At 56.4% G+C, this 15,380-nt stretch overlaps 1 protein-coding gene across 1 annotated transcript; it reads right to left on the bottom strand.

The window, feature by feature from the left end:
* Positions 1 to 3,996: 3,996 nt before the first annotated feature.
* On the bottom strand, positions 3,997 to 15,111 carry CACNG4 (calcium voltage-gated channel auxiliary subunit gamma 4). Its single transcript, XM_021709781.1, has 4 exons — positions 15,075 to 15,111; positions 14,040 to 14,123; positions 8,877 to 9,017; positions 3,997 to 4,836 (listed from the first exon to the last, which is right to left on the bottom strand). The coding sequence occupies exons 1-4, from the start codon at positions 15,109 to 15,111 to the stop codon at positions 4,298 to 4,300; spliced, it is 801 nt and encodes a 266-aa protein (XP_021565456.1). The 3' UTR covers positions 3,997 to 4,297.
* Positions 15,112 to 15,380: the final 269 nt, after the last annotated feature.

Raw genomic sequence — 15,380 nt, 5'->3', positions numbered from 1 at the left:
GCTCAGGTCACGCAGGGGCTGATGCAGTCCCAGACAAGGCTATCACTGTACGTGGACATACTCCAAACATTTGGTGGTGTGAGGCAAAGGAGGGCACCACCAAAAGATGTAGACCCGAAGGCTGAGCGTGGCCAGCCTTTCCCAAACGGCTTTCCTTTCCCTCTGAGAGACTATATTTCCCACCTTCCCTGACCCCACGATTGAGTTCTAGCCAATGGCATGTGCACAGAGGGTGAGGGCACCACATCCTGGTCCATGAAAGCCTCCCACAAGACCCTCCACCAGCACAATTACCTAGGCTCTCCCTCTTCCATCTGCCCACTGGGTGTCAGTGCTGAGGAAGACCCAAACAAGGCCCTCCCAAAGGGGACAGAGCCTCCCAGCATGGGCCTCTGAATGCCCGCGTGACTGTGTGGAGCAGCACACCTCGCCCCCGCAGAGCTGAGTGGACTTTCGACAAGTGAGAAGTAAACTTCTGCTGTACTAATCCACTCTGTGTTCTGGGGCTGGTTGGCTATGTAGCAAACACACTCCAAGTGATACAGACGTGGGCTTAGCAGGGCCTGCTGGGCTGGAGGGGGCTCTGAGTGGCATCTATTTCTTGTCAGTTCTTGTGGATCTAACTCTGTAAGCCATGGAGGCAGAGTTTTTAGCTGAACTAAACACTCGGCCATGTGACTATCGGAGGTGGTACCAAGTCACTAAATGCAATCTGGCACAGGAGTCCACCAGAGATGGCTGGGAATCTTGTACTGAGCCAAAGTTTCTTTAGGGCTAAGAATACATAGGAGACTCAGAAGTTCTGGCTCAAGGTGACAACGCTAGGCAGCGCTGGCTCCAGGATGGTGGAACAATCATCCTGGAGTCTGGCAGGGCATCAGTTGCAGGGGCCAGGCAAAGGCCTGAGAGGCCCCCCCGCTCCAGGACCTGGCAGTTCAGCACATCTGGGAACATAAACTTCCCCTAGTGTGTGTCTCAGGTAGGAGCAATGAAGATTAAAAGCCAGGGCAGCAGGAATGCAGAAACCCTGGACCCTCAGGCTCCATGTTCAGTGCCCTTTGCTGTGGCCAGGTGGGAAAGGCATTCATGAGTGCAAAGTTCTCTTGAAGGAATCACGAGAGCTTGGTGCCCCCTCATTCCAGAAGAGCAGCAAAGCCCATGGATGTAAGGAAGAAAACTCAAGGTCACGGTCCTGAAAGAAAAGGCAATATGTAATTGAATGTGAAGGTCCCCTGGACTTCAGTGTGGGCAGAACTATAAGAGGGCACTGGTAATCCTTCTTTGTACCTCCAAGGAGGAGAAAATTGATGTCCCACAAGGGCTATCAAGGGTGTGGTGGTTTGCAGCAGATGTTGGCTGGGACCTGTGCAGTAATGCGAGTCATTGCCCAGGTTACAACACTCTGTTCCCTCTCTCCTTCCCCTACCTTGCTTCTCCCTGTTGCCAGGGGCAGTGGTGGCTGGCTGCCTTGCCTGAGATTGGGTGGCTTGGCCCAATGACAGCAGGAGGATGTCCATTTGGTCTCTGGCCAAGCCACATCTTCCCATCTAGCTTTACCAGCACTGAACCTCTCATTTTGGTACTTGGGATCCTCTATTTCTTAATCATTTCAGAATTTGGAGGTGAAAAGAGGCCGGTTAGTGGACTTCTTTGAAACTCCTCGTGGCAACTCAGAGCCTTGATAGCTGTGGCTCTGTCTGGCCTCCACCTGCAGGTTTGAGGACATGCCCGGCTTGCTCAGCTGTCCAGATTCCCACACCCATGCCTAGGAGAGCCTAAGAAGTCTAACACCGGCTGGTGGTACCGGGCTTATAGCCAGTAACCCAGCTTAAAACCAGAAAGGCTGGTCTCGACCAGACAGTCTACGCCTCAGTCCCCTCTTGTGGGCTTCACAGTGCCTTGCAGATCCAGGGATATCATCCACCCTAAATGTTCACAGACTCGCGGGGGGTTCTTCCCACACTGCCCCACATCAAGAAGAGAACATTTTAAAAATGATTTTATTTAATTAAAAAAGACATAGCTAACAACCCCAAACCAGTAGTAGATACAGGATTCACAGGTGCTGAAGTGGCAAAACACACGGGGGCGGGCAGGGGCGGGTCGGGATGAGGGTGAGAAGGCGAGCACAGGCCAACACATCCCCAGGTGGCGCCAGGTCTGAGATGCAGCGGGAGGACCGGGAAGGGCAGACCCGAGCCCAGGGCCCCAGAGACCGGGCTGGCAGTGGGGAGGAGGCTGTGAAGGCCCGAGCATCTACGGTGGTTCTGTTCCCTGCTCTTCTTCCCCTTCCTTCCACTCCTCTTGGTCCCTAAAGTGGGCCCTGCATTCTCTGCCTGGACTGGGCAAGAGGTAGGATTCATTGGACACAGCTTCCTCTATGGAATTATAGAAACTTCCGGGGCAGCGGGTGCGGGGGGCAGGGTGTATAGACAAAGCAAAACAGCAACGCTGTCTTGCTTTTGGAAACAACAGAAGAAAAGTCCCGGGGCCTTGCTAAATGGCAGGCCCCTTCCTTCAGCCTGGCAAGATGGTGTCATGGCAGTAGAGGTGGAAGGGGGGGCGGATGGCCTCTGGGGGGCGGATGGCCTCCAGAGGGCGCAACCCTCAAGCTCCGGTGCCTCAGCTTCCATGGCTGTGTGTGCTTGGACACGCCACACAGAGCCAGCCTCCACGGGAGCCAAGGATCTGACTAAGCAGGCACAAAGGGGTCCTGGCACGCCTCACTCTCGGCTCACTGGCACGTGGGGCAGTTGGCAAAGTGTGGACACGTCCTCTCCTGGGGGTAAACGAGGGTGAAATGGATGAAGACGTCGTCACCGGGCCAAAGGGAGCCGCGTCTGCCCTCGGCTCCACGAGCAGGTGGCTGAGGTAAGAATTTGCTCATCACTCCGAAGTACGACAGCTCCTGGGATCACAGTTCAGGATTGGATCAGTACGTCTCAAAAAGTAAGAAACGATTTCTCTTTAGAAAGCACGTTTTATATAAAAGAGGGTGAGTTCCATGTTCCAGCGAGTTTTTCTTCCAAGCCTGGACACACTGCCACGCTCTTTGCTTGCTTCAGGAGGGGAAAAATGACTGGAAAAACCGTAAAACACAAAGCCTGCTTCCTCAGTTCTGAACGAAGGGCCTATGCCTTCCTCTTGTGGGGAAGAGAAATCCTGCTGCACCCCTGCGTCCTGTGAGGCGGCGGCAGAGTCACTCACCACGACAGAAGCTGGGGCACGTGTTACTGCTGCTTTTGAAGAAGAGGAAATGAGTGCCACTTGCTTGCCTGGCATTATCTGCAAGAATCATGAGTTGTAACCACCTAGGGAATGGACATTTGTTCTCTAATTGTTTGCTGGTCACCGTTAACCCTTGGATTTCCCTTTCCTGCACCGAAGTTCAGGCTCCTGTTGCCAAAGTTCAGTCAGGGAGGGACTGCCCCACCTTTCCTCGGCACTCCAGAGCTGCCCCTCAGGCCAAGGGGAGCAACACAGCAAGAGGCCACGAGGCCAACTTTCCTCTGACCTGTGACTAGTCCGGTCCCGTCAGTGTGTCTGTCTGGCCCGTTCTGAGTGACGCGGAAACTTCCAGAGGCAGAGAGGAAAGCCAGCAATGGCCCTCGGCCTCGGCCTCACACTCATCCCACAGGCCTCGGTCTCCTCAGGTGGAGGGACACTGGCCTCAGGACAGCCCAGAGGCTGAAGCACCAGCTGGCTACAGGGATATCCCTTCAGGATGACTATTTTCCAACAATGGCCACTGCCGGAGTACCAGAGAGAGGGAGAGACGGAGAGGAAGGGAACGAGCTTCAGTGTCCTCATTTCTGGCTCAAAGACACAGGAACCTCAGGCTCAGAAGCAGCTGACGAGAGTCCAGAGGCCCCCTTGCGCCTGGCAGAGGCTTCCAGTGGCCCAGCGCCCAGGCGGGGAGGGAAGGCTCTGAAATCCCATTCTTCTGGCAAGATTTGTTTCCAAGAGGAGATAATGGCTCAATTTTGTTTTCCCGAGATGGTCAAGGCCATGCAGCCTCAGAAAAGCTCTTGGGCTTTCTGGGAGATTTCGGAAACCCCGGGGCATCAAAACACCCTCTTTGGGGACAAAATCAGCTTCAGCTTCTTCTGCACCCCCGAGTCCAGGCTCCTGGTGCTTCCTTTGCGCAAAGTCAGCCCATGACACCTTCGGAGACCAGGGAGGGCTGTATTTGGCTTCAGTTCACTGTTCATCTGTCGTCTTACGAATCACATGCCCTCCTGTGTGACACAAAGAGCCTTTCTGGGGAGAGGCCACAGCTGAGAGCAGGGAGGGCAGCTCACACGGGGGTGGTCCGCCGGTTCAGCATGCTGACATGGAAGCCTTCCTTCAGGTCCTGCTGGAAGAAGTCGTGTACCTGCAGGAAGCCAGCCTCCTGGTCGGGGCTGTAGCTGGCGGCGGTGGTCACCTTGAGGGGCTCCCTGGACAGTGTGTACATGGACAGCTCCCCCATGGGGATGGCCCCGGTGATCTTCAGGCCCACCGGGGATGCGTCCCTGGAGGGGGAGGCCTCAGTGGACCGTGAGCTGGACCGTGAGCACCGTGGCCGGTACCTGTAGCTCGGCATCCTGGCGTAGGGAGAGGAGGAAGATGCCTTCAGAAACTCCCGTTTGGTCTTAAACCTCAGCTCTTTGTTCTTCTCAATGTAAATGTTCACGGCCAGGACGCCCACGGTTTCAGCCACAATGAAAGACAAGGCTCCGAAGTAAAAAGCCCAGCCGTAGTTGTAATGGTTCTTTTTGTCTTCGTCTCGCTTGTCACTGGGGTCGCCCGTGTTGCTGGAGATGTAGACGATGATGCCTATAATGTTGCTGAGGCCTGGAAGGGAAGCAGGGAGAGGGGCCAGGGAGGGAGAGAGGCAGAGGTCAGACCCTCGGTCGGACAGACAGGGCAGGGGACAGGAGGCCACTGCCCTCCTGGATGAGCGCTGCTTTATCCTGGTTGCTAATTTCTCTTTCAAATAAGTAATTTCAAATGGGTCATACAGTACAAAGCTCAAAGGAGGCATGTGATCAAACACAGACTCTCAGCTGCCCAGCTCCCATGAAGGCAGCTCCTGCCATCCTTTCTTACATCCTTCTAGAGCATCGCTCTCTCTAACACACACGCATACACGTACCCACGCACTGACTTTTGACTTTGCATAATCCTCCTTAGCCCTTCAGCTTTTCACTGAACAGCACATCTAAGAGTCGGCCCCACAGCGGGCCGCCTGGCTGCCCCCACCTTCCTACTGCATGCAGCACCCCCACGAGATGTCTCACAAACTGTCCAACCAAGCCTCTGCTGGGACGCTCATGTGGCTTCGAGCCCTCAGCTATGACACGGTTGCTTTGGACATCCTGTGTCCTCAGCATTGCACATGCACATGGGTACAACTGTGGGGTGCGTCCCCTCGAGTCAAGCTGCTGGGGCATGGAGCAAGTGAACTGTGGGCCTTGAAAGACACTTTTATTTGGAGATAACTTTTGATTTATCAAAAAGTTGCACAGATAGTCCAGAGAGTTCCCGCACACTCCTTACCTGGTTTCCTTTAATGCTGACATCCTGTGTTACTTTGGACATTTGTCCCAAGGAAGAAACCAGCCTGGTGTATTACTGTCAAATAGACTTCAGACTTTAATGAATTGCACTGAGTTTCCACTAATGCCCATTCCTGTCTCAGGATCCACCCAGGACACCATGTCATATCCGGTGTTTTAAATGTGGGGTCACCACTCCAATGCCCTCCACACAGGTACGAATGTCCCAACAGCCTATAATGAACGTTATGAAATGTCCTGATCTTTGCCACTCTGGGAGATAAAAAAGCAGTCAGCCATTGTTGTGTTTATTCTCCCTTATTCTGAGGGAGGTTGAGCAAAGCCAAGTTGCCAGAGTTTGAATTCCAGTTCCACCAAATATTAGTGTGTAACATTGGGCGAATGACTCCCACTCCCTGTGCCTCAGAATCCTCATGTGGAAAGTGAGAACAGTAGCGGTCCACTTCACAGCACTCAGCGAGGATGACAGTGCTCACAGTGGCACCCGGCAACAGGCTGCCTCTGCGTTCTATTATGTCCTTGGCATTTTATTGTAGCGTCACATGGTTGTATTTGTCTGTGCACCGTCTGTGTTCCCTGCCCTGTCTCTCCTGCGCCCATTCCCGTGTGGAAACGTTGGAGTGTCTTCTATTAGAGGACCAGCAACCTGCCCTGAGCAAATCAGTTCTGGGCTTTGACTCCTGTCCCTTCCTCTGGGTTCCATTGGAACTCACCAACATGGCTTTTCACCCGAGTAGTTTGCCCCTTCCCACCTCTCTCTCTCTTCCCTTCTCTCCCCATTTCTCTAGGTCTGTCTCTCCTCCTCCACCCTCTATGCAGCACAAGTCATAAGAGTGCTCCTAACTCCATAATCCCACAAATCCCATTTCCAGAGTTTCTGCATCTTCTGATGTCCCCGGCCTTGAGTCAGTTCCTCTCCCGTGGCACCTCCATTTTCGATCTTGGATTCTTTACGGGCCAGTCTCCCCTCCCAGGGGCTGCTGCATTCCACCCCGTCAGTGCTCTGTGCACCAGAGAATAGGCCAACATTTCTCTGCTTGCCTCCCAACGGCTCCCTTGCTGCCAGGAGCACCTGCCTCCTCTCTGGCTGGACTCATTTCCTCGTGCTGTGTCTCCTGGCCCCGGGCTCCGCCGCCCCTCTGGTGACCCTGAGCATCTGGATCTGCTTTTGAAATAGCTCCTCCTGGAGGCAAAAGGGCTTTGTGGGCACCACGAAGTGCTCGGAGGCTGACGGCCCTGGACACAGCCGAGTCTTCCCACTGCGTGACTTCCAGGAGGCCACCTGAACAGCCCTACTGCCCACATGCGTCCTCCCCAGAAGCCGGGGTGACAGGGCTGGGCTCCCAGAGTGCCTGGCCTCTGGCTCTCAGGGTAGTGAGAGCCTTCCCCTGCCTTGGAGGACACGCAGGGGCAGTCTCTAAAGGGCCCGGAAGGGACCCCCTTAATGGCTCACACTTTGTAACCCTTGGCCACATAAAGGACCCCAGTGGGGGACGGGGGAGAGAATAGGGTACGCCCTTCCTCACCCGCTGCCCTGCTCTGGGCTGGGGTGAAGAGAAGGGACAGGCAGGGGAGGAAGGGAAGGGAAGGGCAGGGGACCTGGCCAGGAGGGGCAGACACGCTTCCTCCTCGGAGAACCCTCTCTCCTGGGCGCTCCTTCCCCACAGGCACACACACACAGTCCTCAAGCCATGCACACAACCCCCCACACTCAGGCATGCACACATACACACACACCACCACAGTCCTCAAACACACGCACACCCCTCCATGCACATACACACAACTGCCATTCTCAAACACACGCACACACACCCCCGACTCCTCAGACACACACACATACACACCTCACACACACACACCACCACCACCACAGTCCTTGAGTCATATACACACTCCCTACCACACAACTCAGACACACACACATATACCACATAAACACACACACCACCACAGTCCTCAAACACACACACACACCACCATATACACACAACTACAGTTCTCAAACATGCGTATACCCCATCTCATGCCTCAGACACACACATACACCACACATACACACACCACCAAAGTCCTCGAACATACACATACCACCACACTCCTCAGACACGCATGCTACATATACATGCACACACCTACAGTTTTCACACACACACACCCCTCACACTCCTCAGACACACACATACACCACACACACAAACTCACAGTCCTCAATCACACACACCACACACTCACACCACACACTCACACAACCAGTCCTCACACACACACTTCCACTTACAACAATACTCCCCACAGATACACAAGGAGAAACATACACCCTGCACACACGTCTGTTTATTGCACGAGAAGAAGACAAACTCCGAGATTGTATGGAAGAAAGTGCCGAAGAGTCAGGGTCCCGCCGGAGCCAGTCTCCCGGTGGTGCTGGCCCTCAGTCCCAGGAGCAGAAACCCCGTCCTCTCCAGGACAACGCAAGAGAGCACGCGATGGGGAAGAGCATTCTGTGAGGACCATGTGAGGCGTCCCCGTGCCAGGCCTGCCGGTCCTCGGCAAGGGAGGGTGGGCATCCCCACGACGGGCCTGGCCTTCCTCGCCCCCACAGGCACAACTGGACCTTTTAGAACGCAGAGACCTGGCACCAAGGTGTGCACCTGGGCTGCAGAGTCTGGTGTCAGACAGAAAGACGCTTTGAAAGCGAAAACAGGCAGCACCAAGAGCTGCGTGGAGAATTAAGGGAAGGCTAATGAGCTTGGCCACATTTCTTGGGCTTGGTTTCCGAATCAAGGCCCGATAAGTCAGCAGCTCCTGTCTCTCCTCGCGGGGCCCCCCTGCACCTGTGTCTGGGCAGTCACGTGAGCCATTTCTGGGTCTTCGCCCTGTCTTCACCTGGCAACCTCTTTCCAGTACTGGTTTGATGTGATTCCCTGGGCCTCACCCGACCCCTGGCCCGACCAGGCACCCCGCCACAGGGTTGTGGAGCACCTAGCACCCTCTCCTTTGCAGAGCTTTGCACTTTTCCTTTTTTGCTTGAGGTGAAATTCACGCAGCAAAAAATTAATGCTTTTGAAGCACACACTCCAGGGCACTTAGTGCAGTCACAAGATTGCTCAAGCACCGCGTCTAGTTCCAAAACATACCCGTCACCCCAAAGGAAGTCCAGAGGAGCTGCGTCCCCTTGCCCATCCATCCCCAGCCCTGAGCACATGCACTTCTCACACGCTCCCTGGCCATGGAGGCCACACAGCAGCAGGCCCCGCCCCATCCCCAGCACCCCCACACACACCAGCTGGGTGGCCTGGGTGGGCAACTCACCTGCGGCCACAAAGAGGATGCCAGCACTGAGCACGATGTTGTTCTTGCGGCTGTAGATCCGGCCGGCGCCGATGCAGAGTCCTCCGAGGAGCAGCAAGATGGTGCTGAGGATGGGGAAGACGCTGGAGGCTCGCACGATGCCTGGGCCGGGAGGGGACACGGCAGAGGGGGCGGTGAGCACAGCCCGGGAGCCCTGCTGCTTGAGGCCCTTCCCCCAGGACTCGCGATTCCCATCAGGCCCTGGAGACTCACAGCGGGCCAGGTGCCGGGGCAGGCCAGGGGCAGCTGGGCTGTAGGCAAGCGACGCTCCCTGGACACCAGGCAGCCTGGAGTCGTGCCTGCCCACATCTGGCTTAGCCTCTCCCTGGTTGTGGACACCAGGCAGGCGACAGTAACAGCCAGGGAGCCACTGGCAGCGTCGAATTCCTGTGACACCTCAGAGACCACGAAGCCCTTTCAGGGACACGGTCTCCGTGAGGCCCCCAGAAGGCTGGGAAGCAGCATGAGAGGCAGCCCTGGGCGGCGCTTGAGGGCACAGCCTGGACATTTGGTGGGTGTGGGGGGAGGCCCTGCTGTGACACTGGCTGTGTGGCCTCGATCAAGTCACCTCCACTCTAAAACCCAGTTTCTCCTCGGTGCTGTGAGGTTTATCGTCGGACCAAACCACCCTATGCTGGTTTCGCATGATCAGGTGCTTATATGGGACTGGGTCATTTCTCCATCATTCATCATCCGCATCCCCCAAAGGCAACAGAGGAGGACGTGTAAGCTCATGGCCTACCTGAGGTCACAGGGGAGGCAGTGGACAGAGTGGGATGACCGTGGACCACACGTCCCAAGAACTACTCTGTACCCTTGCTCAGCCACCAAGTAACTAACTGGAGACAGCTGTCTCCGGTGACCACTTCCACCCCCCTTGATGGCTTGAGGATAGTAGTAACACTTCCTGCAGGGCTCAAATTGTGCCCCCAAAAAGGGCCATGCTGAACCACTGAGACCTACGGATGTGATCTTATTTAGAAAAGGGCTCTATGGAGAGGTGCCTGCCTAAGTGAAGAGTCTCAAGCCGAGATTATCCAGGATGAGTCGGGTGAGCCCCAGACGCAGGGACACACGGGGGCGTGCTCACAGCCACCAGAAGCGGGAAGAGCCTGGGAAGCCTGCTCCCCTGGAACCTTCAGTGGGAGCAGGGTCCTACCACCCCATGATTTCTGGCTTCAGGCCTTCGTGTGGCGAGAGAGTAAGTCTGTTGTTTCAAGCCACCCAGTATGGGAGGAAAAGGCAGAGCCAGGAAATGGATCCGCCACCTCAGAGGTTGCTGTGGGAAACACAAAGCACACAGCAGGGGTTTAAGCCCCGCCTCCCCGTGTCAGGGGCTGCAGAAAGGTCAGAGGAAGGGGAAGGGAGGTGGGACGTGAGCAGGGCCCCGGCTCACTCGGCCTTTCCCACGCACCTGCTGCCTCCCAGACACGAGCAGTCCTGGCTGCACGGCCCCTCTGTGGCCCCGGCAGGGGACCACGGGGCAGGAGACACTGGCAGGCACCGCCCTCCCGACAGCTGAGCTGGTCTCGAGCCTTTCAGTCTCTGAAGGCAGGTTTGTCTCCTTTTTGTGAACCACCAGTGTGTGCCCTCTGCTTCACAGAGAGGGGATTGTCTGGGGCGTTAAATGGAGCTCCTCTCTCTGGCACCTCCTCCTCCCAGTTCCTCCCTCTGCCCTGGGCAGCAGGCCCTGTGAGGAGGTTTCCTGTGAGCGGCTGACATGTGCCTCTGAGCTGAGCTGGCCAGAAAAGTCGGACTCATTGGTGGCCGCCCCCAGTGTCCTTGCTCTGCAGACGGGTCAGAGGGCCCAGAGGGAAGGGAGCCCAGTTCCTCTGAGCCACCGGAGGCCAGGCCCAGCTCAGAGCCATCCATCTTGCCCGGGGAAGTCAAGCAAGAACCTGCCCCTTGCCAGGTGGACTCACGCCGCTTGAGCTCTGGAGGTGCAGATGCTAGCCAGGGCTGTGGCAGACAGGGATGTGGGCTGGGCACAGGGCCGGTGGCTGAGGGATGGTGAGGCCGAAGTCCAGCCTGTGTCCTGCTGGCCACATGAAGCCCTGGAGAGGAGCTATGTCTGCTTGGAGACCAAACACCTCCTTCTCACCCTCAGTCACGCTGTGGACGCCCAGCAGCCCTGACATCAGCACTCTGCAGCTTAGCACAGACATGCGTTCACCCAGCTGGAAATGTAGAACCTGGGAAGTGGCATCAGGCCCCAGGCAAGATGGGCAGGAACCCCTGGGGCCAGTGGGGCCGGCAGAAGGGATGGCAGGCAGGACTTAGGCTGTGAATCTGCAAACCAGAGGGGGCCTCACAGTAGCTCGGGGATCTTCGGGGGACCCTGCACCAGAAAGCCAAAGCCCGACTTTTCTGGAAGGCTTTGGAATGCGCAGCTGGGGCTGACTCTCCTTTTGAGTTGTCAAAGCCTGGGTGTGAGCCGCACAGCCTTGGACCTGCCCGGGCTGGTACTCTGCACCTGCACGGCTGGGCCCCCACCAAAACAGGCTCTGTGCAGGCAGCCCTGCCGTGGCAGCTTCTGTGACCTTCTCCAGAACATCTGGCCCCCACCAGCTGTCAGTCTCAGGAAGGCAGAGCTCTATGTTGCCTGGTGCTATATCCTATGTGTCCCATGCAAACAGTAGGCCCACAGGACTTGTTAAATTAGTGAGTCAGTGAATTCCCATGAGCCTTTACCTCTGGCAAAGATCAGCCCCCAGAGATCTCTCTCCGGTGCTTCTCCCTGTTGGGGGGATCCAGAGTCTGGACAGAAATAGAAGACCAAGCACTGGGAGCCAGAGGGAGACACAGGCTGGATGCCCATGGTGACTGTGCCCAGCTTCTCTTTGTAAGCTGCTCAGCCCCTGCATTCTTGACACATGCAGAGCTCGGTTTGGGGGCCAAACACCCCTGTTTCTGCAGCCACCGAGTAGAAAAACACCTCCCTGTTGGGAGGCCCACTCTACCCCACACCCAATTCTGCCAGCTAGAAACCACAAGCCCGAGTGCCATCCACAGGTCTCTTCCACGGGCATCTCTGGGCTTGTTGGTGAACCCACCTGCTCTCCCCACAGCACACACACTAAGGGGGACAGGTCCTTCCCAAATGGGCTTCAGTTGCTGTGGGGCTGTTACCGTCATTTCATCTGGGAACTCATTCCGCAGCCCCCCAGTCCCGAGCCCCCCGGCGCCCCCTCCAGACTCTTTCTCTGTTTTTCTCCATCCTCCCCTGGGCTTTGGGAAGAGGATACCCTGTTAGGTTGTTCCCTGGCTTGCTTCCTGCCAGCCACAGATGAAGCAGCAGCATCCCTGCACAGTGGCGACAGCCCCCCCAGGCAGCCTGCCCTTGCGCCCCTCCTCCGGGTGCCCACACCTGCCTCCTCACCTGTCCAGGCCAAGGAGTGCCAGGGCTCCCTGCGGGTGCCTGCCCTGGAGTGCTCCCAGCCCTGTGGGCTACCCTAACGTCACTCACACCTTTGCAAATGGCCCTTCGTTTGCCCCTTTTGGGCTTAACGGCTGCTTCCTGCTGGGGCCGCAGAAGGCCACATGGGCTGAACTCTGTGCTGCTACATTTTTTTTTAGAGAGCAGAATTTATTGAAAGGACAGAAAAGCTCTCACAGTGGGAGGGGAACCAAGAGGGTTGCCCTATGCTGCTACATCTTGAGGCCAATCCAGAAAGAGACCCCAGAGCTCTGAGGCCATGAGTAGGCAGTGACAGGCAAGTAAGGAACAGCCGGTGCCAGTGCCCATGACCTCAGGAGATTTCGAGTGGGAAATGGAGAGGGAACAGTGTGCCTCTCTGGGGCCTTTTTCCTCCAGGTCCCCAGGGGTGGGTGTTGAGGCACACCTGCCCTCAGAGCCTTAAGAACCATCTGACTGCCCCGGGTTGGACAGATTCTGATCTAGTGTTGGTTTTCAATTGAGCCATCCCAGGTGGGCTGAGCACCAAGGTCAGCTATCGGTGGCTGTGCAGGCCACGCACTGCATGGCTTGAAGGACGTCATTCACCCATAACCTATGCAACTGACATCTCTTGAGTTGTGTCGTGTGCAACCTGCCCAACCATCTGTGGGACTCATGTTTTCTCAGTTCAGTGAGGGTCTCAAGTAGGCAGAGCCAAAGGACAGGCAGGAGAAGGAAATGAAGAAGAGGGATGGGAGGCAAAGCTCTGGCCAATTTATTTTGGGTTCTGAGCCCGGCCGGAGCAGCCTGACACTGCTCTAAGCTCCACACTGCTCTGTTTCACCAGATGACTCAGAATCAAAATCCTTTCCCTTAGCAAAAGCCATCCCTAAGCAAGTTCAGAGAGAATTGTGCTCCCTCTGAAGTTGCTGGTATCGATTCTCCATAAATGAGGCTGGGCCCAAGCCCCCGGGCTGCTGCTGTGAGCAGCTCTCTTCCAGGGTCTTTGCTAACCCGCAAGTGGGGGTGGCCTCAACAGGGTGCTGTTTTTTGCCACGTCCAGGCTGCCCAGGGCTCGGCCCCCTCCTTCCTCCCAGACAGGTGTTCACAGCCCAGGGATGGGATCTGGACTTGGGGTGTGGGGCTGAATTTTTCCTTTGGGTTCAGAATGTGCTATGACTTCCAGCTTCTTCCAGCGCATCGAGCCCCAGGACCCTGGCGGGGGGGAGGGGCACAGGCGGGCTCAAGGCAGCCCATGAGCAGAAGCAGTGGCTTCACCAGCTGGTGCTAAAGACGTGATACCCACCTATCAGAGGCTGCCCCTGCCACCTTCCTCACCTTCTCTCCGGGCTGCCTGACACCCCGCGAGGCTGTCTTAACGTGCAACTTGATCTGATTTTTCAAGACTAGAATGCTGGGGAGTGTGCAGGAGAGGGGCGGAGAGGCCCAGCCTCGCCCCGGCCCCAGGTTCAGTCAGTCAGTGACTCGGAAGTCAGCAAGGGATGGGAGGCCGAGAAAGCCGCACCCAGTCTTTGCTCAGGACTGAGTCTCCCCAGGACAAGGGCCTGTCAGGCAAGCGACTCTGCTGGGGCACCAGCGTGTCACGGCAGTGTTGACAAAACTCCATTCTCCAAACTCATGATTTCTCAGTAAGAGAGGGAGTGACCAGAGCATCTGGAGAAAAGTGCCCTCCCCACACCCACAGGCCAAGGCTGCTTGACACTCACGAAGGAGATACTCCGAGCTGTCGTGGTCATAATCATTGTCCTCCGGGAAGTGATTGATCCGAAAGCAGTGCCCTTTATAGATCCCTGGAAGAAACGAGAAGAAAAGAACGTTGTCAATGTGCTATGGGCTCATTGCCTGTTTGTTCCAGACACATTGTTTGCGTGTTATGTGGAGCTCTATACAGGCCCTAAGGACAGAGAGAGAGAGAGAGAGAGAGACAAAAGGCCTGCTCCCGTGTCCCCGGTCTGGTGGGGGCATGGGAGAGAAAAGCCCGGAGAACAGCCACCCTGCGGGAAACGTGCCTCAAAGGCGACCATGTCATGTATGGTTCAAGCCTGAACACACATGAGTAACGACCACACCATGAATAATTACGCTAGGGCAAGAGACACCAAACAGAACTGCCCTGGACAAGCAGGACGTGGACCCCTCCCCCAGAGGACCTCAGCTACATCTTGCAAAAAGACCAGGCTCGATTGCTTGGCCTGTCATCCCAGCACTTTGGGAGGCCGAGGCGAGTGGACTGCCTAAGTCCGTTTGAGACCAGCCCGGGCAACTTGGTGAGACCTTGTCTCCACAATAAATCAAAAATTAGCTGGGCGCGGTAGCGCGCACCTGCAGTTCCAGCTCCTTGAGAGGCTGAGGTGGAAGGATCACTGGAACCCAGCAGGTCGAGCCTGCGGTGGCCGGGAGCATGCCACTGCACCCCAGCGTGAGCGATGAAGTGAGACTCCAACTCAAAAAGAAAAAGCGACAAAGAATTTGCCCACTGGAAATAGGGCTCCGGGGGTCTTCCAGGCAGAGGAGCAGGCCATGCAGAGGTAAGAGTGGGGCGGCAGTCTGTCCGCCTGTGTGTTTCCCTCTCTCACACCATAGTTGAAGGGAGTCCCTCCCAAGACATGTAGTTGGAGTAGATTCCATCCCTGCACTCAGTGAGGCTGAAGGAATGGAGCATGGAGCTAGAGAAGCTCCCAGAAGGGCTGAGACCACCCCCCGCTTGGTCTCTTCTCCCCACTCTGAGAAGTGGCCCTCACAGGGCTGGAGGTAAGATGCCCTGAGCAGTTTAGCCATTGCCAGAAGTGAGGCGGGTCCACGGGTCCTCCCTTCAGAATCATCTGCCCTGCTCTCCCAATGCCCTGATCCCCTGCACTCTGGACGTGCCTTCCACAAGACTGGCCGCTGATGAGGGGGCACGTGTGTGGCTGTCACTCCCTGCCAGTGCCGGCCAACTCCCTCATGCCTGGGTCAGCCTCGACTCCTGCAGCCAAGAAGCAAGGAGCTCATCTTGACACCGCACGTGGCCTGAGCAGGAGTCATTACCAGCTGGGGCTGACTCCCTT

Source organism: Carlito syrichta, unplaced genomic scaffold (genome assembly GCF_000164805.1).
Source record: "Carlito syrichta isolate Samal-C Ts95f unplaced genomic scaffold, Tarsius_syrichta-2.0.1 Scaffold283059, whole genome shotgun sequence".
Taxonomy (NCBI): domain Eukaryota; kingdom Metazoa; phylum Chordata; class Mammalia; order Primates; family Tarsiidae; genus Carlito; species Carlito syrichta.
The sequence above is the reverse complement of the archived record's forward strand: the minus strand, read 5'-3'. Positions and strand labels throughout refer to the sequence as shown.

Coding starts and splice junctions, on each gene's coding strand:
- CACNG4 (XM_021709781.1), bottom strand. CDS start 15,111: ATGGCTAAACTGCTCAGGGCATCTTACCTCCAGCCCT. Junction 14,124..15,074: donor GGCATCTTACCTCCAGCCCT/GTGAGGGCCACT, acceptor CGTTTCTTCCAG/GGATCTATAAAGGGCACTGC. Junction 4,837..8,876: donor CATCCTCTTTGTGGCCGCAG/GTGAGTTGCCCA, acceptor CTTCCCTTCCAG/GCCTCAGCAACATTATAGGC.